The sequence below is a fragment of the Suricata suricatta genome, chromosome 6 (assembly GCF_006229205.1).
Source record: "Suricata suricatta isolate VVHF042 chromosome 6, meerkat_22Aug2017_6uvM2_HiC, whole genome shotgun sequence".
NCBI classification, from domain to species: domain Eukaryota; kingdom Metazoa; phylum Chordata; class Mammalia; order Carnivora; family Herpestidae; genus Suricata; species Suricata suricatta.
The window spans coordinates 29,970,283-29,996,383 of NC_043705.1; the positions used below are offsets into that span (position 1 = coordinate 29,970,283).

The 26,101-nt window shown below is 54.7% G+C and overlaps 1 protein-coding gene and 1 long non-coding RNA gene across 5 annotated transcripts in view; one reads left to right on the forward strand and one right to left on the reverse strand.

The window, feature by feature from the left end:
- Positions 1-2,016, forward strand: part of CXXC5 (CXXC finger protein 5) — a 34,168-nt gene extending 32,152 nt beyond the window's left edge. For all 4 annotated transcript variants that reach the window (XM_029942031.1, XM_029942032.1, XM_029942033.1 and 1 more), the window contains exon 3: positions 990-2,016. In XM_029942031.1, the coding sequence (XP_029797891.1) occupies positions 990-1,034 (45 nt within the window). In that variant the 3' untranslated portion in view covers positions 1,035-2,016. The remainder of the gene's footprint in view (positions 1-989) is intronic.
- On the reverse strand, positions 1,980-4,444 carry LOC115294271. The gene is made up of 3 exons (XR_003909794.1): positions 3,925-4,444; positions 3,587-3,757; positions 1,980-2,096 (listed from the first exon to the last, which is right to left on the reverse strand). It is a non-coding gene; the product is annotated as an uncharacterized LOC115294271 (long non-coding RNA).
- Between the last annotated feature and the right edge of the window lie 21,657 nt (positions 4,445-26,101).

Here is a 26,101-nt window from a genome sequence, read left to right on the forward strand (position 1 = left end):
GCTCTGAGGCCTGGAAGAACCCTGCATCTAGACCTCCAGTTGACAGATTTGGGGTTTCTTGGCGCCCCAAGGTCAGTCTGGCTATATAGGTAATGGCCACGGGTCCTGTGGGCCTGGAATGAAGGGGTTGCTATGATCTTGGGGTGTAGGCAAGGCCTGTCCAGTATGGGATGATCGGCTCAGAGCAGGCAGAAGGGTTCCCAAGCTGCTTTCTTTCTCTCCACCCTCGTGGCGGAGCTTGTCCCTGTGTCCCCAGCCGTGGCAGCCTAGCTGTCGTGCCAGGCCTGGGTACAAAAGCATCTTTTCAGCCTGCTGTCCCGGCCCTGGCCCCGCCCCTCTATGAGTGGGCTGGACGCAAATGTTCAGAATGGTTGGAAAACAATAATGGCATCCCAACCGTGGCTACTCCCCACCCCCAAGCCCCAAACCTCATAGATCTGCTCTCCTGCCCAGAGAATACACCTCTGTGCACACAGAGGGACTCACTCTCATGTAGTGTAGACAGACACATGTGCGCACGAGCGCACACACACCCCGCCCAGTGCTCAGTGTTACTGTAGGTGTACTGCAAACACCCTTCCTCCCCACCACAGCTCCGGACACAGCACACGCCCTGGCTGTGCTCGAGGCACACATCCATATGCCTACATGCTCCCTCGACAGAAACATGCACACAGCCCCACATGCCCCACAGCCACTTGGCGCTTGTGGCCTCTGGACCCAGGGGAATGGGTCTTCCTGTTTGGAAGGAGGGTTCCTGGACACAGTGGCTCGGGGGGCCTCAGGGTGCTCCGGGTCCTCCAGCGGCCCAGCTGGTCAAGGCTTCTTCTCTGGCCTGGTCAGGATGGCAGGAACTACACGGGGTGGCTGCCTTTACTCCATGCCCGTCCCTCCGCCATGAGGCCGTCCACGGGGGAGCGTCTTTGCATCAGGCCCCGCCGGACCCTGACTGAACTCTTCTCCTTGTTTTTGTCTCCCGCCCCCGCCAGAAGGTGATGCTTCCGACGGGAGCCGCCTTCCGGTGGTTTCAGTGACGGCGGTGGGAACCCAAAGCTGCCCTCTCCGTGCAATGTCACTGCTCGTGTGGTCTCCGGCAAGGGATTCGGGCGAAGACAAACGGATGCACCCGTCTTTAGAACCAAAAATATTCTCTCACAGATTTCATTCCTGTTTTTATATATATTTTTTTTGTTGTCGTTTTAACATCTCCACGTCCCTAGTATAAAAAGAAAAAGAAAAAAAATTTTAACTGCTTTTTCGGAAGAACAACAACAAAAAAGAGGTAGAGACGAATCTATAAAGTACCGAGACTTCCTGGGCAAAGAATGGACAATCAGTTTCCTTCCTGTGTCGATGTCGATGTTGTCTGTGCAGGAGATGCAGTTTTTGTGTAGAGAATGTAAATTTTCTGTAACCTTTTGAAATCTAGTTACTAATAAGCACTACTGTAATTTAGCACAGTTTAACTCCACCCTCATTTAAACTTCCTTTGATTCTTTCCGACCATGAAATAGTGCATAGTTTGCCTGGAGAATCCACTCACGTTTATAAGGAGAATGTGGATGGCGCCGCATCGAAACCCCTCTATCCATCCACGCGTGCAGAGCTGCGGCGAGGAGCTCACAGAGGGGGAGGGAGCAGCCCACCCACCCCTGGGCCCAGGCCGGCCGTGCGCCGTCACGGTACCCAGAATGGGATCCCCCCACCCCGACCCCGACAGTGATGATTTTGCAAAAATGAAAGTTCTGTTCCTTTATCCATTGAGATCTGGGGAGCCCATGTCTCGATATTTCCGATCCTGGCTACTTCCCTTAGAGAAAATAAGTCCTTTTTTTCTGGCCTTGCTGATGGCAACAGAAGAAAGGGCTTCTTTGCGTGGCCCCCTGCTGGTGGGTGTGGGTGCCTGGGGGGCCCCCTTGCCCATGGCCAGCTTCCTGCTGATGAACATGCTGTTTGTATTGTTTTAGGAAACCAGGCTGTTTTGTGAATAAAACGAATGCATGTTTGTGTCACGAAGCACCACCGCTGGCTTCTTGCTCTCCGGTTTGGGGGGCTGGCTCGGGGGCTGTTGCTGGGCAGGTGTGGTCTTGAGCCACCTGGAGAAGGAAGAAGGATGGCTCAGGGACCTTCAGAGTGGGGATCTCTTGGGGACTGAGGCGCTGCAGTACCTGAAGGGGTAAAGCAGGAGCAGCTGGCCTCTGGCTGACGTGGCGAAAGTGCTGTTACAGTGACTGGTCCTGGAATGTCTCATCTGCCCGGGTGTACCCCCCCACCTCAGAACCCGGATCTCCAGGGACCTTCACTCACCTGGGGCCACCTTCTCTATCTAAGGTTGTGAGGGCCTGACCAGTGCAGAGCGGCCCGCAGTACTGGAGGCAGGGCCCAAGCTGCCTGTTCACTTTCTTTCTTGCAGGGGTCTCCTGCTCCCCCACCCGCTGCGGTGACACCCCAGGGAGCAGTTTTAACCCAGGTTTGTGGGGACCTGGCTGTGCCCAGAATGCACACAGAAACCTCTCTGCCCCCACATGCCCCCTTCAGGTCTGAGAGCTGCTGGACTGGGGCCTGGGGGTATCCTTGGCTTTGGTTCTTGTACAACTTTCTCCACCCCCAGAAAATGTGTTGGCACGAGGTTGTCTGCGACCTCAGAGGCCAGATGTCTGGGGAAATCACCACATAGCCACATGGTCTATGCCAAGGCAGCCTGAACAGGAAGGAGTGACAGCTGCATGGCCCCCACCCCTGCATATCACAGAGGCCAGCCTGCAGGATGAGACCTATCATCCACTTTCCCACCCAGCTGCTTTGAGCCTGGCTGAGATGGAGGCTAGACTTGAGGAAGGACTTCCTGACCGTGTCGGGGACTCGCTTCAGGTGGGTGAGGGCTTTCAGGATGAGGGAAGGAGCAAGTTCTGAAGCTGAGTGGGCAGTGAGCTGGGCGAGATGAACTCTCTGCCATTGTTCCTGGGAGGAGAAAAAGCAGCCCATGTTGGGTGGGGGGGTTCTGACCCCCAGCCCCTTCCCAGTGTCACAAGCTCCCTTAGAGCACCAGGAGCTCAGCAGCCTGGCCTGGCACAGCGGGGGCAGGCGGGGGTGGTAGGAGGCAGCTTTCAACTCCAGCTCTGCCTGGGAAAAATTCCCTTTCATGTGGCTGCCTGTGATCTCTCCAGGCAGCTCTGCCGAAGGGGGGCGTCCAGCGGGGAGCGGGGGGGGGGGGGGGAGAGGTGTTGTAGCCAGGGGCACCCTCATCCCCTGCACGAGGCAAACTGCAGCACCTCCAGATCCTCGAGTGGGTAGGGAGGGCCCTCCTTGGGGCGTCAGGGTGGGAAGCCTGGCCAGCAGGGGGCACCCAGGCAGGACGCCCCCGCCTGCCCCCGCCCTGCTGCTGGCAGCACACAGGCCGCAGATGGCCTTGGCCGGCCCTCATTGGCATGCCTACAGGTGTGGGGTGGACGGCTCCAGTGCCAGCCCCGAGGGGGGTGCTGTGACTCAGCCAGCCTGTACCTTTTAGTGTGCCAACCCACGGACCAGCCATGGCTCCTGGGCCTACCCCTCAACACAGAGACGGTCTTAGCTTGAAGCCCCTCACCTCTTCCAACTTGGGCCCTTGTGCTCTGCTTGTGGAAATGGTAGGTCAGCCCCTCTGTCTGGAGAAGGTGCAGGCAGGGGGTGGGATGGCTGTGGGCTGAGCACATGATGAGACCTCAGTTACCTCATCTGGGAAACGGGGACAATAATCGTCTCTCTTCCATAAAGTTGCCTGAGGATGAAATGAGATCACTCTAGGGAAGGGCCTGGCTCATCACAAACACTGGGTCAAGTGGCAGCTGGTGTTCCTATTTTAAAGCTATTCACCTAAATCTCACTAAGATGTCCTCCACCTTCTGCCCAGGGTGTGAGCCCTCCCTAAAGCCCTAGCCACCTCACCTTCCACCTCCCATTGTCCCATGGGCTAGCTGCTGCTCCTTTCCATGGGCCCCATCCCTGGCCAAGCCCTGCACCGGCATGTCCATCTCTGCCCATTTCTGTTTGGCTGTCTCTGAATCTCCATCTTAATGGTCTCGCTTGGTCTCTGACTCTCTTCTCTGTCTCTGTGCCTTGTCATCTTTCCACGTCTCTGAGGCTCCATGTGTCTCTCCTGTCTCCACGTGTCTCTCCCTGTATCTTGCACCTCTGTGTCTTCTGTCGTAGGCTCACCCCTGCTGCTCTCCTGCTGATGCTGACGGAGAAGGACTTAGAGGCAGGCTCCCTGTGGAGCTGTATGTCCAATTCCCCTCCCTAGGGGTGCCTTCCGATCCCCACTGCTACAGTTGGGAGCCTGACTTCCTGGTGACCTGAGAGCTTGCAGCCCATGCTGTCCTTTCCTCCACCTGGATGGCAGGGGTGGCTGGGGGTACACCTGAGGCTCGAGATAAACCCAGCCTCCATGTAGCTCTGTGTGTGTGTGTGTGTGTGTGTGTGTGTGTGTGTGTGTGTGTGTGTTTGAGTGAGCACGAGAGAGAAACAGACAGACTTCAAGGCCCTGACAACCATGTGAGGCCTTGTGCAACAATGTGGATACATGTGACACAGAAATAGATCTGTGACAGTGTGGTAGGCTGTGTGAGACCTCATATGACCATGGGTTAATGTAGCCATGCTTTGGGATATTTTGTGACCCTGCATGTGTAATCCTCTGACATTGTACAATCCTGTAGCAGACCCAAGTGTGATATCAGGTTGTACAACTGAATGTGTGACATTGGACAATTCTGTGTGTGACATTGGATATGCAACACTGATATTATATGGCATGCATGACCCTGTGACAGGACACTGGGTGATTCTATATGGTTTGTGACATGGTGTCTGTGTAACCATCATGGGTGTGGCCCTGAGACTGACACCAGGGATTCTATGTGAGTGTATGATGCCAGCTTGTGACCATGCTGTGACCCTGTGGCACCACTTGCATAACCCTGGGTGTGTGCTAGTGACATTGTGTGTAAATGTGCACCTGTGATCCTCTCAGCGATGCTGACACTATATACCATGTGTGGCTTTGTGTACAGCATTTCCTGGGTCTCTGCCTTGACAGTGTGCAACTCTTGAGGACAGAGTGGTGTTCCTGACAGCCCCTCTTACGCACCGTCGGGCCCCGAGGCCCAGGCTGAGTGGGGGAGCTGGCGTGGGGGCAGCAGGCACAGTTCCCACGGCTGCCACAGCCCCTCTCCCGGCCCAGTTTCAGCTCCACAAAATATCCTGGCAACCCCAGCCCCTTTGTCCTCTGGCCGCCAAAGGGCTCTCCTCACCCCAGCCTGCCCAGCGCCTGCCAGGACCCCCTCCCCTCCACAGTAGCAGGGTTTGGCCTGACCTAGTCCCTTGGTGCCCTTATACCCCACCCTCACTGAGGCCTCTGTCTCATGCCCTGTCAGCACTCCAGACTGGGCCTTTGACCCCCTGCTATGAGCTTGCTGTGGTCATGTTGTGCAGGAAGAAGGAAGCAGCACAGCTCTTGTAATATACTGGGTGATGGTGGGCCAGGAGCTAGGTTCTCTGTATGGTTATTGCCCTTTGGTCCAAGGCTGTTTGGAGGCTGTCTTCCGTCTGTAGTGGTTTCAAGTTGTTGAGTAAGTTTACTTCTTTAGCTTCAGAAAGTCATCAGGATAAGGATTATTACGTATTTTGCTGATGAGAAACTGAAGCCCAGGGAGCGTGCATGATATGCCCAAGTCACAGAGCACAATGGTAGCAAGGATCTTATTAGAACTCAGGGTTCTTCTGGCCTCTAGCCCCTTGTACCAGGATGCTTTGGGAGATCTGGTTGCCTCCATGGAAGGGAAAGGGGACTTAGGAGTCTGAACACATGGGTCCTCTTCACTTCTTGGTCCCCACGTATCAGTGTGCGCGCGCGCGTGTTTGTGTGTGTGTGTGTGCGCGCACCCGCGCACGTGCTTGCCCTTGCTACATGACCTTGTCCAAACACCCTTGCTCCTCTGTTTCTAGGAAAGAAGGGCAACATAACCAGGGATTGTGGGGTAGGGTAGGGCACTTGGCAGGGTGCTTTGCCAAGCAACAAGTTCACCTCACAGTGCCAAGACCCACAGCATCTCCAACAGGGCTGTTGGAGATTTGGGGCCGAAGCTCTGTTCTCAGGTTCGACTTAGCTGTCTGCAGTCACAAAGGGTGTAGTGATGGCCACTTGGCTCGGCTGCAGTCAAGGCTGTCTACGCCTGACCTGATTGCAGCACCAGCTCCCACTCCCTCCCAGGTGCCAGAGACGGATGGGTGGAGGTCATTGTGCAGCCTGCCTGGGCCCCCCACTGCCCACCTGTGGCCCTATGCTGACAGCAGCTAAGGGATGGGCAGCCACTAGCATGATAATAATACAGACCTTGGTCCAGGCACCCTGCCGGGCAGGTATTATGCACAGAGAGGCTCAGCTGCCCCCCAGGGTCACACAGCCCTGCAGGGAGTCACATCCCCAGTGGTCCACATCTTCCCTGAGGGCCCCTTGAGGGCTCTTCCTGCCACACAGAGCAGAGAACGGCTGGGGAGAATGGAGGGGCTGCAGGAGGGTCCCCCTGAGGCCACCGACCTGGCTGCCAAAGCGGACACTTTCATCTCTCTTCGCCTGTCGACCTGCCATCCCTCAGCGGCATTAAATTCCCCTCCTGCCAGAGAACAAGGGCTGCTTCAGATTCCAGGCAGCAGGCCGTGAAGATGGGGTGGGCCCCGGGGGAGGAGAGTGGGGTCCTCCAGGGCTCCAGGCCTGGGTGCAAAGTGCCCAGGCTGGGAGGGGGCAGCAGAATCAGGGGGCTCTGGGGGGGCCAGCCACTCGAGCCTCCTGATGCTTGATGATCAGTCGGATGCAGGTTTGTTTCCTGTGCGCTCTCCCTTCTGGTGGATGCCTTCCTCTTCAGGTGCTGTGTCCTCCTGGGCCTTTTTCACCCTAGCAGGCTAAGTTTACCCTAGCAGGTCCCCACGCCACCCCCACTGACCACTCTAGGTGGTCAACTGTAGGTCTGCAGTTCAGGGAGGGTGGCATTGGCTCGAGAAAAATTTATGTGGGCTGAATAAATACATTATCTCCTCTTTCTGGGCAACTTTTTCCTCTTGTGCATTGCCATCCCTAATTGGAGTGCTCTTCACAGGTGGGGGAGACTTACTAGAAAGAGTCCCCTCTCCGTAGCCCCCCTAGAACCTCCATACGCTCAGAGGTACTGATGATATCCCTAGCCTCACTATGCATAAAGCTTGTGGCCAGGCATTGGGCCAATCCTTTGCACTTACTGGCTCACTGAATCCTCACAATAACCCTAGCGGAGGGCATATAACAGTCCATCCATTTTATGGATGAGAAAGTTGAGGTTCAGAGAGGTAGAAGTGGAAAAACACACAAGGTCACACAGCTGGGTTCCTCTGGTTTCAGAAGCTGTCCTAACACCTGGTTATGCTTCAGGCCTTAGCTGGAAGGAACCCCCCCACCCCCACCCCATATGCTGCCTGTGATCTGTGCTCAAATGTGGAATTAGGGTCAACTATTACTTCCTTAAACTTTTCCGCACTTTCTGACTCTGTGTCTTTTCACTCTTTTTTGTTGCAATAGATATATATTGCTTTTCAAATCAGAAAACCCAATAGAAGTTCTTTAACCAAATGTTTTTAAGCCCAGAAAGGTCTGGAAACAAAGAGCTCTGTGTGGAGTGAAGGTGGAGGATGAGAGGGTAGCCCAGGAGCACTGCCCCCTCCCCAGGAATCACAGGGTTTGGGTATTTGGGGGGCCCAAAGATGGTGCAGCCTGAATCTATGAAGGCCTCTGCCTCCATGGTGACCTCCCACCACACCCCCAGCCCCTCACTCAGCTCTGAGCCTGTCCAGGAAGGGGCACCTCAAGTGGCTGAGTTTTGGCTCTGCTTCAGGAGGATCATAAGCAGCTGCTGGGGTCCAGGGGGCGTGACTGCGAGGGTGAGGGCCAGAGCGATGCCCGCCGTTGATAAGGCGACAGAGCCCTCAGGAGCCAGGACGCAGTGAAGCCATGGGAACGTGGCTGAGGTGTGAGGCTGGTTCAGCGCTTCCCTCAGGTGGCTGCCTCCCAGGCCTGGTGGGGGCCCAGCAAGACAGGCCTATCCACTCCCTGACCTCCTGAGAACCAGGCGTGGGCTGGCGGCTGGGCACGCTTGATGTCACCCCTGCCCATTTCCCCAGGGCCAGGCTAAGATCAAGCATTGGGTGTGAGTGGGGAGAGCTGAGGACGCACAGAGGTAAGGGTACTCTTGAGTCCTCTGCCCCAAAGTCCCCTGTCCCCATTCAATAATCCCTCCCACTTTCTACTGCCCTCCTCCTTTCCTATAAATATGCGTGCATTATTTACCTTAAGCAATTTGATAAATCATAATAGCAGAGACATCTGCTGTCAAAACTGCAAACTGCATTTGGGGCTCAGCTGGTGGCTGAGGGCTAGAGGCTGGGGGTGCAAGGGTTCTGATGGTCTAAGGGAGTAACAGGGATGCCCCCCCCAACTCCTCATCCAGGGAAGGTCCTTGAAGGAGCCCCAGACCCCATCCTTTGGGACCCTTCCTCACCAGCTGCTGACCATGAAACCTTCCCAAGGAGGCTATCCACCCACCCCCCCATCTGTGTTCCCTCCTTCCTGCCTCCCTCTGCCTCAGAATTAATGCAGCCGTGACAGCGGCTGAGAAGGCCCCCGAGCAGAGATTAACTCTCGGGGCAGCGCAGGCGGGGTTGACCATGGGAGGCTGAGGAGTGGGGGCCTGATGCACAGTCCTCACGAGATTAATCGCCCTGCAGCCAGCTTCATCACGAGGGTGCCCAGTGCTCTGACCCCCCACCCCAGCAGGGGCGCTGGGCTCTATCAGGAGTCTGCCCTGCCTCCTGCAGCCCCCACAGCCCCCACAGCCCCCAGTCCAACTGGTGGAAGGATTTTGGTTGCTGACACTGAGTTCCTTTATTTTCTCTTACCTTCCTGGTGGCCATTGGGAAACCCTGAGGACCAAGCAGCAATCCTGTGGCCTCTTTCTCTCCTGTTCCCAGCTTGGCTCAGAAGCATGGGGAAGGGGAGGCTTTAACCCTTGCCTACCTCCTGCTGGTTCTGCTGGCCCCACTGGCCTGTGGGTTCTGAGAGCAGAGCTGGGGGCTGGGGGGCTCACAGAGGAGTGCAGTGGAACTGCCAGTTCCAGCCTGATGGGCCCGCTGTCCTGGAGGAGCCTGTGGAGATGGTGGAGCGAGAGCATCCTGGGCAGACACCAGAGTAAGATTGCTGATTGATACAGCACAGGGGCCGGGGACCTGGGTATAGACCTCTCAGCTAATCACCCACTTAAATATCTTCTAGGGGCTGCAGCAAATACGTGAGGTTAGACCTGTGAGTAGAGTTCCCCAGGCACGTGGGACCTAAGGGAGGCAGAGCTGTGGCTGGGATCTGCCTTGACTCTGCAAGTCTGGCTGGAGAACCCTCTTTTGTGCAACCACTGCCCCACATGCCACCATCACAGCCCTGCTGGGACCATACTGGATAAATGCTCTTGTTCACTTGTTGGTCTTCCCAGCTAGAAGGTGAGCTCCAGCGAGGAAGGGCTTGTCTTGCTGGCACCTGTTAGGTGCTCAGTAATGCTGAATAAATGGATGAGTTGGAGGCAGAAGACATGGATTGGGCCTCGGTCTCTAAGGAGCTAAAGGAAGAAACTATGGGGTCTGAGCTTGAGGTTCGCAAGTGCAGTCCACAGGCTGGGGACTGCCAAGAGGGGACCCCAAGAGAAAAAAGGGTCTACAGCCAGGTACTGAGTTGATGCTCACAGGCTCTATGACCTTCTTTAAGAGGCCTCTTCTCCAGGCTTTAGTTTGCTCATCAGCAAGTAACATTCCTTCCCAGAGATGCTGGGCAGTGGAATGAGAATTCCTGTGTGCAAAGAACTTGTGAAACCACAAGCCTTGAACCCCTTGGAGAGCACAAGATGTGCATGAATGGGAAGAACCAAGAAGGCTTCTCGGAAGAGTGTGAGAGGAGTTGAGCCTTGAAGAACCATGTTGCTTCCCTAGGAGACTTGGAGACTGGAACTTCTGCGGCACTGAGGAGACTGTACTGGACGAAGTCGACCCCGAGCTCCAGAATAAGTGTATATATTTTGTCTTGGGGACAATGGAAGCCAATGATGGTTCTGGAACCTGGCCAACCTTTGAAAGGATTTAAGTCTGGAGTGATATCTTCAGTCAACCTGGATATGTGGGGTACATTCCTGACCATCCCCCTACCCTTGCAGCCAGGGTGGGGAATCACCAGGAGGCTGTGATCCCTGTCAGGTCCTCTTCCAAGGAAACTAAAATACACCCTGTGCTAGAAAGTGGGGGAACTAAGCTTGACAAGAAGTGGTCTGTCAGTCTGGGGGCCTTGACCTCTCATTCCAGGATGGGAAATCCAAGCCAGGCTGGTTGGAGGGCTTCAGAGCCTGTTCACTTCCTGGAGATGGAGATACAGGGTCATCTGGGCCCCATCTCTTATCCCCAAGACTCTAGAGGCAACAGAGTACTGGGCTTGGAGGCAAGGGCCTAGGGCTCCATTCCAAGCTGTACCCTCTAGCTGGCTTCATGATCACGTGACCAAATGCACAGCCAACCGTTCCTGTGCCTGACTTCTCTGATCAGTACAATACAGTCCCTTTTGGCATCAATCAGCCAAAGTTCTAGGCTTTTCCTGGGGTGTTAGACCTCAGGAGGGAGCTGTAATTTCAGGGTCCTTCACTCCAGCCCCCTCCCCCACCCTTGTGCTAGGCCCCCTCCCTTCTCTTGCTCTGCCACCCACACCCCCTTCACCCCTGACCCTGTGGCCAGCAGCTTCTGCTGCTGTCATCCGTTGTCATGGGAACCTCGCAGCTCTGACCTGGCGGGCGCTGGAGAGAGCTGGCCTGGCGCTCCTAGCAGGGGAAGCCGAGGGTAACGGGGTGAGATGGGGGTGCCTATCCCTGCCAGGTTGGCTGGGTTCTGATGCATCCCAGGGGAAGGTGGCCTTGGAAAGGTGGCTTGGATGGGGGTGCTGGGGTACAGGGTCTCAGGGCCTGACTGCTCCTACTCCCTAGGGTCTCTGCCCCTTTCCAGGCTGCCTCCCCAACCTGGCTCCAGACTGGCTGTGGCAGGGAGGCGGGGCGGGGCCTTCCCATTTCCCTCACTGCCGAAGGTTCAGAGCCCTGAGCTCAGCTCATTCTCGAGGCTAAAAATACCAGGGAGGCGGCAGCAGCAGCTCCCCTGACACCCTGTCCGCTGCACCCCGCCCCCCAGCAACACACACACACACACACACACACACACACAGCCCAGACCAGGTGCCAAGGTACAGCTTAACTCACAGTGGTCCATGGAGTTAACTGAAGTTCTGTCCCTCTGTGAGACCTAGATCTGGGTTCCACTCCCACCTCTGACCTCAATTTGCTGTGTGATCTTGGGGTAGTCCTTCGACCTCTCCAGGCCTTAGTTTCCCTATGTAATTAAGGAGCTACCAGGAAGAGGGGAGGCTCAGGAATGGAGGGAAGTCTGTCCCATCTCACTGAATGACTATAATAGACCTGGCAGCTTCTTGAGGTATGCATTGGGTCATATTCTCCCTTTTCTAGATGAGCACACTGAGGCTGGGGAGGTAGGTGTTGCTTGAGGGGTGCTAACTGGGCCTTTGCATTCCAGGTTGTCCCTCTCCTGTCCTGCAGTGGCCAGCTGAGCTTCTGGGACCCACAGGCATTTGGTGAAAAATGGGTCTGTGCCCCCTCAGGAGGGTGGGGGTCAGCCTCCTCTAATCTCACAAGAATTCCCAGTTCTGTGACCATGCTTGCAACTGAGGAGGAGTCCAAACTATCCTCCACCCAGGGTCTGGCTGAGGTTTAGGTGAGGATCCACATTGCCCACCCATTTGTGGTTGAAGTTCAGGTGAGTGTCTACATTGTCCATTTGCCTGGCTGCCCATGGAGTCAACCGTCCATGGTGTTCACCCACTTGGGCCTGCCCAAGACTGGGGTGAGTGTCCCTGCTGCCTGTCAGCCAGTCTGAGTTGAGGCTGAGCAGAGGGTCCACACTGCTAACAAGAAGCTGGGTTCAAGTTGAGTATCTACACTGCCCATTTGCCCTGGGCCTATGTCTTTTTTCCACCAGCCCTGGGCTCAGACTTCATTTGGGGTTTCATACTCTCTCTCCTGGAAACCAGAATTTTTGCTCATCACCTCTGCTTTAGAAAGAGGCCCAGTGTCCTCTGTAGACCAATGGGAGAAAGAAACATGAGTAACCCTTCTATTTCCAGGAACCTTCTGGCGCCCAGGGAATCCACCATGGAAGTCACAGCCATTGAGCACTGAAAGGCCTGGGAAGTCAAACCTCACTCCCAGAGGAGCCTGGGGGCCCTCTGCTATAAAAGCTGAGTCACTGAGTCCTGCTCCTTTCCTCTCACCCTGTCACCCAATTCCACAGACAGCTTGAGAAACGTAGGGCACACTTGCCCACAGGCCCAAGGTCTCAAAGTTTAGGGCTTGTTTCTGCAGGACCAGGGCATGGATTTTCCAAGGGGCACCCATCCCGCAGTGCACATTAAGCTTTGCCTCATGGAGTCTTAAGTTTGCAACACCGCCTTTTCCCTTCAGTTACTGTGTGACCCTGGGCAGGACACTTCATCTTTCTGGGTCTCTTTGTCCATCTGTAGAACAGGTGTTTATTAGTACATGTTCAAAAAAAAATAGTACCTGTTCATAAGGGTTGCTGCAAGGATTAAGTGAAATATGTCTATAAACTGTTTGGCAGAGTAAAGCACTCAATAATCATTCTTTCAAGAGGCTGGAAGGGAAGACGCATGCTCCGAAAGAGTTTGGGGACATTTGCTATCAGTTATTCCAATGTCAAGAGCTATGTTGGTTGCTAGGTGTCAGGGCTTAAGGCCCCAGCTTGGGTCCCACACTCTGAACTAGGGGCCTCCAAAAGAGAAGCATTACCCATTAGTTTTGTGAACATATTCTCTGCCCGTAAACGGGTACTCTTAAGTAAAACACCAATAAACTGTATCACATTGGTGGGGAACATTAAATGTGAATTAGATAATTAAAAATGAAGCTGATACCCACTGCTTGACACTGTTACCTCTTATTAAAAGTTATGAGAGGGGCGCCTGGGTGGCTCAGTCAGTTAAGAGTCCGACTTCGGCTCAGGTCATGATCTCACGGTTCATGGGTTCGAGCCCTGTGTCAGGCTCTAGCTAACCCCTAGCTCAGAGCCTGGAGCCTATCTTCAGATTCTGTGTCTCCCGCTCTCTCTGATCCTCCCCTGCTCTGTCTCTCAAAAAAAAAAAAAAAAAAAAAAAAAAGTTATGAGAGATGGACCTGAGAGAGGTAGGAGGCATCTGATGGGGTTGGGGACTACAAAGGATTACCTACTGGAGCCCTGTTTGGTCTTTGGAAGAGTCAGACCTAGGGAATGGTCCTGCATAGGCTCTGGAGAGTTCTGGGGATGCAGGGGCCAGAATCCTGGGTGTGGGCCTAGTGTCTGCAGATTGTGGGTCCCTGAGTCCGTGCCTTCCCCTCCACAAGCCTCAGTCATTTTTCATTTGTAAAAGAATAATAACAGAACTTACCTCATAGGGCTGAAGTAGGACCAATATGAGATGTCTAGAAAATACCCAACTTGGGGCCTGGCACATAATATGTGTTCATTGACTAGTTGTGATTACTAGAATATCCTCATCACCACCGTCATTGTGATTAAGTCCCTCTCAGCAGCTGGCCCTGAGCTGAGGCCTTTACAGATAAAAGCTTCTACACAGGCCACTCCTGTTAGCGCATCGGGAGGATACTGTTATCTCCACTGTATTAGATGAGGAAAGCAAGTCTCAGTCAGGGGAATAAGGGACCCAGGATCACACATCCTATGAGGTAAGTGGCATTGTTTATTATTCCAAGGTCACAGAGGAACCCAAGGAACGATAGTACTCCCCACACAATACTGTTTCCCAAACTTAACAGGTTACATTGACTCCTTTCCTTTTTGCGCACCTGTCCCGTGCTGCAGGTCCAGTGCTGGGTGTGGTGCCCAGAGGTGAGTCATTCTGGAGTGAGGAAGCCAGCCAGCGGGGGTGGGGGTGGGGGTGGGGGTGGGGGTGGGGGTGGGGGTTGGAAGGCTAAATCCCGAAGGAGTATTCTAAGCAGAGCAAGAGTCCAGAGAATATACAGGCCTGGGAAGGGGGTCTGAAAACTCCCCCCGGAGGTGCGATCTGGTTCAGTATTACAAGAGATTGGAAGAGACTGGAGGATGGGCAAGGCAGGTAACAGGACTAGCCAGAGCAAGGCTGGGAGGCTGGAGAGCCGGCGGCCAGGCCTGTGGTGGGCTGTGGAGGGTGCACGATGAGGGGGTGGGAACACGGAGCGGGTGAGTCACCGTTTCTGAGCCAGGCAGGCGGCTGCTGCGGAGCGGGGGGCGCATTCCTGGCTGGCAGGGCGGCCGGCACTAATGTCTTTCCCACATGGCCCCGAATTCCCGGCTCTCGGCACGATCACACGGGCAAGACGCTCCCGCGGCCACCCCCGCCCCAGCTGCCTCCTTCCCACAGAGAGGGGAAGGGGGGAGGGAGTGCGGTGAAGGCGGGCGGAACTGGCCTCTCCCGGGAGAGCTGGGGGTCCGAGGGTCTTGGGCTTGGCCTCCCAGGGGCCTGCGGCCACCGCGCACCCTGCGCACTGCGAGCTGCTCACAGGGCGGTTTTAATCAAAATAAGAGCGGGGCTGGGCCTGTGAGGCAGGAAAGGAAGGAGGCGCCTAACGGCCATCGGTCCCTGGCCACATCCCTGCTCCTCTGGCCCCCATTCACCCACCCCCGCCCTGTGCAGGGCCCTGGCAGAGAAGGAGCGTTGTTGGAGGGCGCCCTGGCAGACCCGCGGTGGGACCGTCCCCAACTCCCGCAGACTCCGATTGGACGCCATCTGCCCCCTCCCCTCCTTCCTGACCCTTGGGCCCTGGCTGGGGTGGGGGACTATCTGAGGCTGCTGTGCATCCGGTGGGGGACTGGGGCGGGGGTTCCTGGAAGAGGCCACACCCAGGCCCTCATTCTGTGGGGCTACAGCCCTAGCTCAGACAGAGGGGACTATGAGCCACTGCTCTTCCACGCAGCCCCTGTCGCTGGGCCAGGCCCCTGGGGGGAAACTGAGGCCGTGAGGGCGGAGGGGCCCACCCAGAGCTCCCTGTCTGCTGGGGAAAGTTGGCGGTTGTCCCTCCCAGCTGGGCTCAGAGGCGCTAATGAGAGTTAAATGCAGGGGGTGAGTCACCTCAGGGGGGGGTGGCTGGAACCACCCCCAGATGTGGATCCTGGGTGGAATGGAGGTTTGTCCAGACAGCTCAGGCTTAGACTTTTCTTTACTTCCCTGTGCTTTACCCCCTACTCTTTGGCAGGTGGGACCTGGATTCCTGACCTAGCAGATCAGGCCCTGTCACTTGGGCCAACTTCTCCCAAATGGCTGGCTGTGGAGAGAGTGGGATGGGTTGGAGGTCAGAGACTATGGAACCACAAGGGGGAATTCCAAATCCGAAGATGGGGTCCAGTACGCCAGGACTTGGGGGTTGGACCAACACCTGGGATTGTCCAGTAGGGGTAAGCCCTGGGGTATGGTGATGTGTCTTGGGATGGGGCGGTGGGTGGGCAAAGGGCCCAGGCCACCCGGAAGGATCCCTTCAACCCCCTGTGGCCCATCTGGCCTCACAGACCACCAGGCTCTGACCACACAGGGTGCCTGTCTTCCCCACTCCTTAGCCCTGACCTCAGACCAGCACAGGGACTTCAGTCTGCAGTCCTTATGACAGGGCAGACTGTGTTTGTGTGTGTGTGTGTGTGTGTGTGTGTGTGTGTGTGTGTACATGCATGTGGCCCTGTGACTGGGTCTATTTGTGCCACTGTGTGTATTTGTGACTGAATATATTGTTGTGTATATTTATGTGAGACTGAATGTCTGTGTAGGTCTCAGTATTGCAGGTGGCTTGAGAAGGAGTGTGGGTTTCTGCATGTCTATATCTGTGTGTCCCCTGTCTCTGTGTGGGTCTTTCCGTGTGACTGAGTGTCTGTGTCAGCCTAGCCTCATCCACAGGATCCTTCTTCCTCTCTGAACACCCTAACCACCACCACCACCAGGAGCCACAGGGTTAGCCAAGTGGATCTGGAGGGGGGCTCTGGGGAGTGCCCGCTGTTTCCAGAATGTAATGGCCCGGCTGGGTGTGCAGCACCAGGGGGTGGGCGTAGGCATGGGCAGCCACGGGAGAGAAATGCGGACAGGGGAGGGCCTCTGCTCAGCAGTCCCCTCCCAGCTCCCTCTGCTCCCAGCCCAGCGCCTCCTGGCAAGAGCTTATTTGCATGGTATTTACATTTCATTTGCATCGCGTTCAATTAAAAACCTGACCAGCTCCCGCCTGCCTGGCGCTGCCTGCCCAGCCTGGTGAAAATGTTGGTTGGGCATTGCCTGCCGCCTTCCCACCCCCCCCCCCCCCCCCCCCCACGGGTTGACTGAGGTGGGAGGGGTCTTCCCTTCCGTGAGATCCTCCAAGTCACCCATCCTAGGAGTCAGAGGCCTAGAAGTACAAATGGAGAAACTGAGATCTAGAAAGACTGCTGGGAGCTCCAGGCTAAGGACCGGTCTTGGATAGAGCTAGAAGAATATTAGTAGTAACAGCTGCCCTTTATGGAAGAGTCACTGTGCCAGGAGTGGTGCCAACACTTGGATACAATATCTCATTTGAACTTTGCTACCTGTTGAGGTCAGGCCTTGCATTATTTCCATTTTATAGATATAAAAACTAAGGCTGGAGAGAGCAAGCCCAAGGTCACTCAGCTGATCCATAATTGAAATCTCTGTCAGTATGACTTCCAAGTCCATGCTCCAGACCCTAAGCACGATTGCTAAAAGTACAGTACTCTCCTCCTGGTGAAGCAAGCTCATTACCTCCAGAGTCCTTAGCTCTAGGTCAAGGTACTGCAGCTTTCACCCTAACCTGGGGACTGGCCAAGCTGTTGCTCTTCTCTAGCTTCCTAACACTGGCATCCATGCCAATCCCTGGTTATAGGGTGCAACACGCCCTGTAGAAGTCTTTCCTGGCACAGAGCCATAGTCTTGACTGTTGCAGGACTGCCCCTCTTGGCAGTCAGAGCTAGTGACTTTGTAAAAGACAATTAAAGACCCTAATAATGAAAACAACTTATAGCTGGGCTAAGGGTGGAGAATAGGTGGAGAGATCAGGCAGGCCCATGGAAACATTGAAAGCCCCAGAGCAAACTTGGGAACTGGGAACCCTCAAGCCCTCTCCTGTCCTGGATCAGAAGCCTTCTTGGAGTCCCCTCTGACCTGGTCACAGCTCAGCTGGTAGATATCATCTATGCAGGTAGGAACTTTTGGAACTGGGGAGAGTAGAGCTGCTCAGGCTGTCCATGAAGGGGTCACTAAGGCCCAGAATCCGGCCTTGGAAGTGGGGAGCCCTGGTATTGACAGACCCCCAGTGCCCCCCTCCTAACAAGGACTACTTCCCTTCCCCCACCACCCTTAGGACTCTAGAGGGACTCCACCTACCCTTGAACTGGGGTACCTGGCTAATCAGCAGACACCTCCTCCTACCCCAGGGATTAGTTCAGGGATAGACATGTGACCTGGGCCTGGCCAATTAGAATGAATCCCAAGGTTTGGGGTGGAATTATTGAGGGGGAGGGGGTCTGATCTGTTAGTGTGAGAATTTGAGGCCACCATTTGAGAGCTATCTATGAATGAATCCGGCAAGGGGAAACTGTTCCTTGTATTTGAAGCCAAACACTCCTACTTGAGCCTCAGAATGAACTAATAGGTGTATATTGGGTTTCTGTCACTTGCCACCTGAAGTCCTTACCATTCAGTGCATGCCTTGCCCATTTCTGCCTTCAGGCCTTTGCCCATGCATTTCTTTACCTAGAATGCCTTCCTCTTGCCCTCTCCTGACTAGTTATGCCTGTGTTTAGAGATCCAGCTCACCTCTTCTTCTCTGGAAAACTCACTTCCATTCTGTACCCATCTTTCCTGGCTCCACCCTCCGGGGAGTGTTACCAGGAACTTCTGACCTCCGGCCTGGCTCTCAATATCTATGCCCAGAACTGCTAAGCTAATTCCCTTTTCCAGGGCTTGTGTCTCATTGCCCCAGATGATAAATTCCTAAATGGCATAAGCTGAGGGATTCCTGGCTGGTTCACTCCGAGGGATGTGTGACTCTTGATATTGAGGTTGTGAGCTTGAGCCCCATGTTGGGTGTAGAGATTACTTAAAAACAACTTTAAAAAACAACGACAAAGTCTAAACGGTATAAACTGAGTCTCCTCCTAGGGAGACAAGTGATTATTCAGTACAGTGGTGAGACCCTTGGCTTTGGAATCAGGCAGCCTCACTTCAAATTTTAACCCGTTTGTGTAAACTTTGAACCAGTCCCTCTGAGCCTTAGTTTTCTGTTCTATAAAATGGGAATGTTGTGACAATTGAATGAGTCTGCATGAAAAAAAAAACATTACTTAGCGCAGTCAGTTCAGAAATGTTTACTACGCTCCCACTCTGTGCGCGGAGCTGAGGGTTCAGCTGTGAAACACCCACGGTCGTGGCGTGGTCCCTTACCCTCAGAGCAGCTGAGGGTGGAAGTTAGAGAAGTGGCCTCAGCTGCAGTGGACAGCCAGGGGGGTGGGGGCCGTCCTCCACAGCCTGCTGGCACTCCTTTCTGTGCACAGCAAACGCCAGCCCCCCAGCCCCTTTTCCTTCCAGGGCACTGGGGGCCCTCGGTAAGGGGATGCCTGGTCATCCCCTCCCCCTTCCTCTCCCCTCCTTGTCGTCCCTTGGAGCCAGTGCCGCTCAGAGTTAATCTCCTCGCCCGTCAGGGGGTGACAGGAGGTGTCTGTCATTCGGAGCCGAGGCCGTCAGCCTTGCTGGCTAATTGGGGCACAGGCGCCGGGAGCACGGGAAATGGCCGGAGGGAAGGAGCGGGAATGAGGGAAGGGAGGCTGCCCTCACCTCCTTCCCGCCAGGCTTGGGGCTAATCCACAGGGCTCCTTAGGGGAGGGGAAGGCCAATCAAAGGAGGAGGGGACTGTAGGATGGGGACTCTGTGACCTTGGGCATATTGCTGTTCCTCTCTGTGCTTCTTATTATTATTCATAATGACAACAGCTAGCCTTTATTGAGCAATTACTGTGTAAATCACTTCCCAGCATGCCTGCCAAAAATCTTCAATGGTTTTCTCTGGCCCTTGGAATTAAAGCCAGACTTCTTCCAAAATCCTTGAGGACCCCCAATACTTAAGCCTCTGCCCTCCCAGCTCCCTCTTTCTAGCCACACCAGACTCCCCACAGGGGAAGCTCTTTCTGCCTCAGGGCCTTTGCACTTGCTGCGTCTTGGAACACCCTTCCTCTGCCTCTGAATATGATTGACTCTTCCTCATTATTCAGGTTTTGGCTCAAATGACACCTCGGAAACAAGGTTCCTGACCACCTCATCCAAAACTTGCTGTCCCCTACCTCCTTTTACACCATCACCCTTTCACATTATCCTGCTTATACTTTGACAGAATTTTTTCATAATGTGAAATTCTCTCATATACATATTTACGGTTTATATTCACTCTCCCGCTCTAGAATGGAAAACCCTAAAAATGGGAGACCTTGTCTCCAATTCACTGCTGAAACCCCAGTGCCTAAAACAATGCCTGGCACATGGAAAACACTCAGTAGATAGTGACTGAGTAAATGAAATTCAGGCATTTTATTTAGGACTTCATTCAACTTACTTCTCACAAGAATCTTAGAAGGTTGGTATTATTTCCATCTGAGGTGAGGAAACTGAGGCTCACAAAGATTCTGTGACTGTAAGTTACAGAATGATCACTGGAGGTAGTCCCAGGACTGTGACCCTAGAGGTTTAAGGGCTATGGGCCTGATTGTGAGGGCCTCTGCCAGCCTGCCCCTCAGCTGAGCATAGGCCAGGGATGGGGTCATGGCACAAGGAGAAGAGGCCAGGGCCCAGGAGAGGCCACAGCAGGGTGGGAAGTTCTCCTGGGGGCTCAGCTGAGGGCAGCCTGGGGCACCTCTCTGGGGTCTGGGGGCTTAGTCCTTTCAGGCTGCTCTAACAAAAATACCATGGACTGGGTGGCTAAAACAATAAACATTTCTTCCTCACAGTTCTGGGGACTGGGAAGTCCAAGGTCAAGGCGCTGGCAGATTAAGTGTCCAGTGAAGACTTCCTCTCAGTGCGTAGATGGCTGGCAGTCTCCTTATTATGTCCTCCCTATTATGTCCTCCCGTGGTGAAAGGGACTAGAGAGCTCTCTGGGGTCCCTTTCATAACAGTACTAATCCCATTCCTGAAGGCTTGACCCTTGTGACCTAAACACCTCCTGAAGCTCCACCTCCAATACCATCACACTGGGGATTAGGATTTCAATATATAAAATGTGGGGGGACACATTCAGTCTATCACAGAAGTAGAACCCAACATGCTATGCAGTGAGGTGGCTACATGGAGTTGGCGGTGCAGGGGGGACCTTCTCACAATACTGACACTTCCCTGCCCCAGGGCAGGGGTGAGGTGTGAGCTGTGAGCTAGGGTAGCAGGCCGGGCCTCTCAGCCTCTTCCTCCCTTCCTACTTCTTATGTCCCATCCAGCCTGGCAGAGTGCTGGCTCCTCAAGGCCTGGTACAATCTAGCCCTTGCCTACCTTTCACTTCTCTTTCCCTGCTGTCCCTGTATAAGTAAGTGAGGGGCAGAGAGAGAGAGAGAGAGAGAGACAGAGAGAGGGGGCGGGGGAGAGGGAGAGAGAGAAAAGCAGGCTTGTGCTTCCCCAAGGTGGGGCACAGAACTCACAAACTGTGGGATCATGACCTGAGCCAGAGTCAGATGCTTAATAACTGAGCCACCCAGTTACCCTTCTCTACACATCCTTTGAAGCCCAGCCCTGTGCTGCCTCCCTCAGGAACGGCTCCCAGGGGAGTGTTTGTGCTGTGGTTGCTATAGGTCTGACGTCTGCCAGGCTGTCAGCACCCTGTGTCATCCTCAGCACCATCACATGGCTTCCCAAAGGCACTCAGTAAGCATCATGCTGCCTCCTATCTGTCCAGGATCCCAGGTGAGCCCACTATTCTAAGTTCCCTGCTGTCTGGTTCCCTATTCAGCTTCTAGGTGCTTCCAAGTCTGAAATCTCAGCCTGGAGTGGGGGAAGGGACATGCATGGACTACAAGATGTCTCTGCAAATCAGTCTTCAACTGCTGACACCTCATGGCCAATCAGACCCCAAGACGCTCATTACAGTGATGTCTGGGTCCAGTGAGGACAGGTTATTGGCCTCTGCTAACTCACATGGATCATGCCTCAGGAGCCAATCACAGCAGCTCCCTCCTCCTGTTTCCATGTCAGGATCTCTTAGGAGTCTTAGGAGCTCCTAACTTTGTTGAAGGTCCATATTGAGGTCTCCCTGTGCGTACTTTGCCCTCCTGCCCCATTATCAGAGCAACGGTTTCCTCTTTTCCAGTCCTTCCTACTGTCCCAATCCTGGTATCTATTTCTTCCTGTTCCTTGCCTCCCTCTCTCCAGCCCAAGGAGCCCTATCAGAAAAGTGTAGGGGTGCCTGGGTGGCTCAGTCAGTTAAGCATCCAACTCTTGATTCCTGTTCAGATGACTATCTCATGGTTCATGGGTTCCAGCCCTGTGTTGGGCTCTGCGCTGACCGCAGGGAGCCTACTTGGGATTCTCTCTCTCCCTCGCTCTGCCCCTCCCCCACTCATTCCCTCTGTCTCTCTCTTTCTCAAAATAAACAAACACTAAAAAAATAATAAAATAAAAAAGAATAAAAAGGAAAGTGTATAGGTGTGAGGTCAGCGGTTGGGGAGGCAGACTGGCTGTGTGTGAGGAGAGGCTGGGGGCGAGGATCCTGCTGGGGGGCCAGCAACAGCGGCCCTGCAGAGAGGCCTCCTCCTTTCCCTTCTTCTCGACCTCTGTCAGGACATGTCAGGCACCCAGACCCCAGATGTTTCCTGCTGCTCTATGTATGTGTGTTTGTGTTTGTGTGCCCTGCTTACACACCGGTGTCTGCCACCAGCTCCCCTGCCCTGCCCTACCGCTTTCCCCAGGAAGGGAGGGAGGGGAGGTGGGGATGAGGGCAGGCAGGAGCAATCTTCCCATCTCTGTCCCCACAGTACTGGAAATAGACAAGCTTAGGTGGACCCTGAATGGGGACCCCCAAAGCCCCACCACCTGTTCTGGGTCAGCAGATGTGGCAGGGTGGGGCTGGACGCCAAGAGGGGGGAAAAGGATACCAGGGCCTGGCCTCTTTGCCTTTTAATGTCATGTGAACAGCATGCAAAGCAGATGCAAATATTATGCAAACTAGAACTTTTCTTTTTCTAGTCAACAGCTCTGACAGACTCTGAAATGGGCTACAGGGGGCCCAGAACCCAAGGGGAGGTATGGAAGTGAGGGCAGGCATCATCACTGCTTTGTCAGGAGAATGCTACATGCAGGCAGTACCTACCTGAGCACCTACTGCATACAAGGCACCGGGGTATACAGTACAGTGGACTCCTGCGGATTCAGATGAAAACCAAGGCATACAGGAAGTCTAGGAAAGTGAGAACAAGATCCAGCTCCACAGAAGTTTGGTTGAAGGCCTTTCAGAGACGTCCTGCATGCATTTAATAGCATGTGAGACCAGATAGCAGAGTGGTTAAATTCCCCTGTTCCAGCCTCAGCTAGACCTGGGTTTGATTCCCAGCTCCATTATTTTAATTGCTGTGTGATCTTAGGCAAGGCACTTTACCTCTGAAGTTTCTGTTTATTTGCTCATAAATTGAGAACAGTAATACTATAGACCTCACTGGGCGGTCATGAGGCCTCAGCAACATGGTATGGACCAAGGGGTGGGGTGGCGGTGGGGGCATGGTGCCTGGCCCTGGGTAAAGTCTCCACAAAGAATTGTGATTATAAGGGAGTCTCCCACACCTCCACCCTCTCCTGCCCCGTTGAGCTCCTACAGCACAAAATGCAATAAGGAAGCATCTGTTTGGGGGCAGGGCCTGGGTTGGCTTCTTTCTGTCCCCACCACAACCCTGTCTGGGGGGTCACTCAACTGATTGAATGAAGGATAATTGAATGGTCTCAACTCTTCAGGCAGGCTGGGAGGGCAGGCCAGGACTGAAACCACTGAGGGGTTCAGGGGATTATCCCAGGGTTGTGGGTTGGGGTCCCAGGATGAAGAGGGATGCCAGCAGTCACTGTAGTAAACAACCACAGTGGATCCCCACCCCCTCAACTTCCCTCCAAACAAAGGTGTTGGGGGTGGGGGGAAGAGCTTCTGCCCTCAGCAAATGAAAACAAGGTCAGAGGTTGGGTGGAAGGCCAGGGGATGGTTCTGGTACAAAGAGGTAGGTAGGTGTATGTGGTGGGGGAGAGGGGAGAAGGGGGCGTGCAGGGTGGTGGTATAGGTAGTGTAGTAGTAACAACACCCAAAATAAGAGCCAAAATTTAGTGAGCACCTGATATTTTACCAGGTTATATATGGCATTCAAACCATACAATAACAATCTTGATTATCAACCCCTCCTTTTTTTTTTAAAGTTTATTTTATTTTTGAGAAAGACTGTGCGAGCAAGGGAGGGGCAGAGAGAGGTGGGAACAGAGGATCCGAAGCAGGCTCCTTGCTGACAGCAGAGAGCTGGATGTGGGGCTTGAACTCACAAACAATGAGATCATGACCTGAGCCAAAGTTGGACACTTATCACTTAACCAACTGAGCCACCCAGGTGCCCCATCAACTGCCCTTTTTTAAAGCTTATTTTTATTTACCTTTGAGAGAAACCTAAAGAGGGAGAGAGCATGTGAGAACAGAGTAGCAGGGAGAGAATCCCAAGTAGGCTCCACACTGCCAGCATGCTTCCCAATGAGGGCCTTGAACCCAGGAACCGTGAGATCAAGACCTGAGCAGAATTCAAGAATCCAATGCTCAACTGACTGAACCACCCAGTTGCCCTGGTTACAGTCCTCTTTTTAAATTCTTGAGGAAATGGATAGAGATGCTTGCCCAAGGATGCTCAGCTGGTGAGTCTCAGTACCAGGATTTGAACCCTAGCATTCTTGCTCCAGGGCTTTAACATCCACCTTTAAGTAGCTCTTTCGTGCTCCCAATGGCTAACCTGAGTTCAAATCCTTTCTTTACTCTCACCAAGCTTCTGTTGCTCTTCCTCACCCCTAGATCCCCTTCATCTGCCTGGATATATCACTAATCCAATAACCTGTCCTCCACCCATTGGTTCCCTCCAAACCCATCCTCTTCCCTCCCGGCTTGTATTTTTGCCTTCCTGATTTATACTGAAGCCAGAGGGATCTTTTAAAAATTTAAGTCAGACCATGTCACTCCCAGCTTAGAACACACCAAAGGCTCCCATTGCACTTTGCATAAACCTTGACCTCTCACCTGGTCTGCCAAATCCTGCTCCATTTGTTTCCCCTTTGGACCTAAAGTCATGCCCAGAGGGGCATGTTCCACACCCTGTCCTTTGCCTTGCTGGTTCCCCTGATCTGTCAGGCCTCAGTTCAGAGTCACCCCTCAGAGAGGCCCTCTTTGACTACTATAGTTAATATGGTCCCCTCACTGAAGTCAGTCTCACATGACCAATTTTAATATCTTCATGGCTCTTCAGACTCTTTGAAAGGCTCTTGTTCAATTATCTGTTTACTTGATTATGGCCTGTCCCCTAAGTTCTAGGAGTCTGGGGATAAGACGTGTTTCCCTAGTCCAAACAGTGCCTGCCACTTAGTAGGTACTTAAACAAAAACATCTGAAAGGATGTGTGATCTGGATCAAGAAGTCTCGGCCCCTCTCTACCTCAGTTTCCTTTTTCTGTTGGGTTCTGCCTCCTCAGGAGTGCTCTGGATGAGCTTAGAGATTGCAAAAGGCTCCCTCCGGGTGAGGGAGGGCACGATGCCCGCCTGGGGATGAGGTCAGCGTGGCAGGCACTTCCCCGCCGAGCCCGAGGCCAGCAGTGCCGAAAAGATCCTCTTGGCTAGAACTCGGCCCAGGCCTGAGATCTTAGAGGGGCAGGGGAGGGCTTGCAACCCCTTCCTCCGGTGGGAAGCTCCTCCCGGTGGGGCCTCCTCTTTCCCCCCCTCCCCGGGGAGGCAGGTGGAGCTGCGTCTTCATCTTTGTTCCCATCTGGAGCGCGTTTGGCGCGGCGTGGCGGGGGCGGGGCTGCGCCCCCGCGGTGCCCGGAGAGACGGGCCCGCCCGCTTATCTGATCTGCGGCTAATTGAAACTCCCTGCTCGCGAAGGTCAGCTCGGTCCCCTGACAGCTGCCGAGCCGAGCCGGGCCGGATGGAAAACCCGGGCTGTGCAGGGCCCGGCGGGGCGCGGTGGGGAGGGGTTGTGGGGGGCTGCTTCTGCGGCAAAGTAGACAAAGGCGGCCCCTCCCTCCTCGTGCGCGCCGCTGGGGGTCCCAGAGGTAGCGGCCCTTGCCCTCACCCGGCGGGGCCCTCCGGCCGGGTCACATGACCTAAGGCCACAGAGGAGAGGGGACACCCTTAATCCCTACGCGTCCGCCCACCCCGCTCCCACGCCGGGGCCCCGTCTGGGGTCTCTGGGAGAGTCACCCCCAACTTCCTGCCCCTACCCCGCCTCCACGCCCCGGCTCTGAGACTTCCTGCCTCCCCGGCTCCGGGCAGCCCAGGCTGTGGGAAGCTGACGGGGCGGGGGCGGCCCGGTCCCCTCCCCCTGCGCGCTCAACAGGGCGCTGGGGGTCCGGGAGGAAGTGTGCGCGGTGGGGGACACGGCCTGGCCCCGGGGAGGCCATCCGGTGGGGCAGGTGCGGTCTTAGCCCTGGGAGGGAGGGCTGGCTGGCTTGTTGCTAATGGTGCTAGGGCGGGGGGAGGGCACCGCGGGGAGCCCCGTTTCCAGGGTTCCGGGTGCGGATGTGGCTAGCTCTGGAGACTCCAACCCCGCCCTCCGCGCCCTAGGCGAGCCCAGGCCCTGAGCAGCCTGCAGGCGTCCCCTCACCTTCCGTCTTTTGGGTCTGAGCTGAGGTGCTGGGGAGCTCTCAAGGTGTAACTCCCAGCCTCCAGGCAGACCGCGCCCT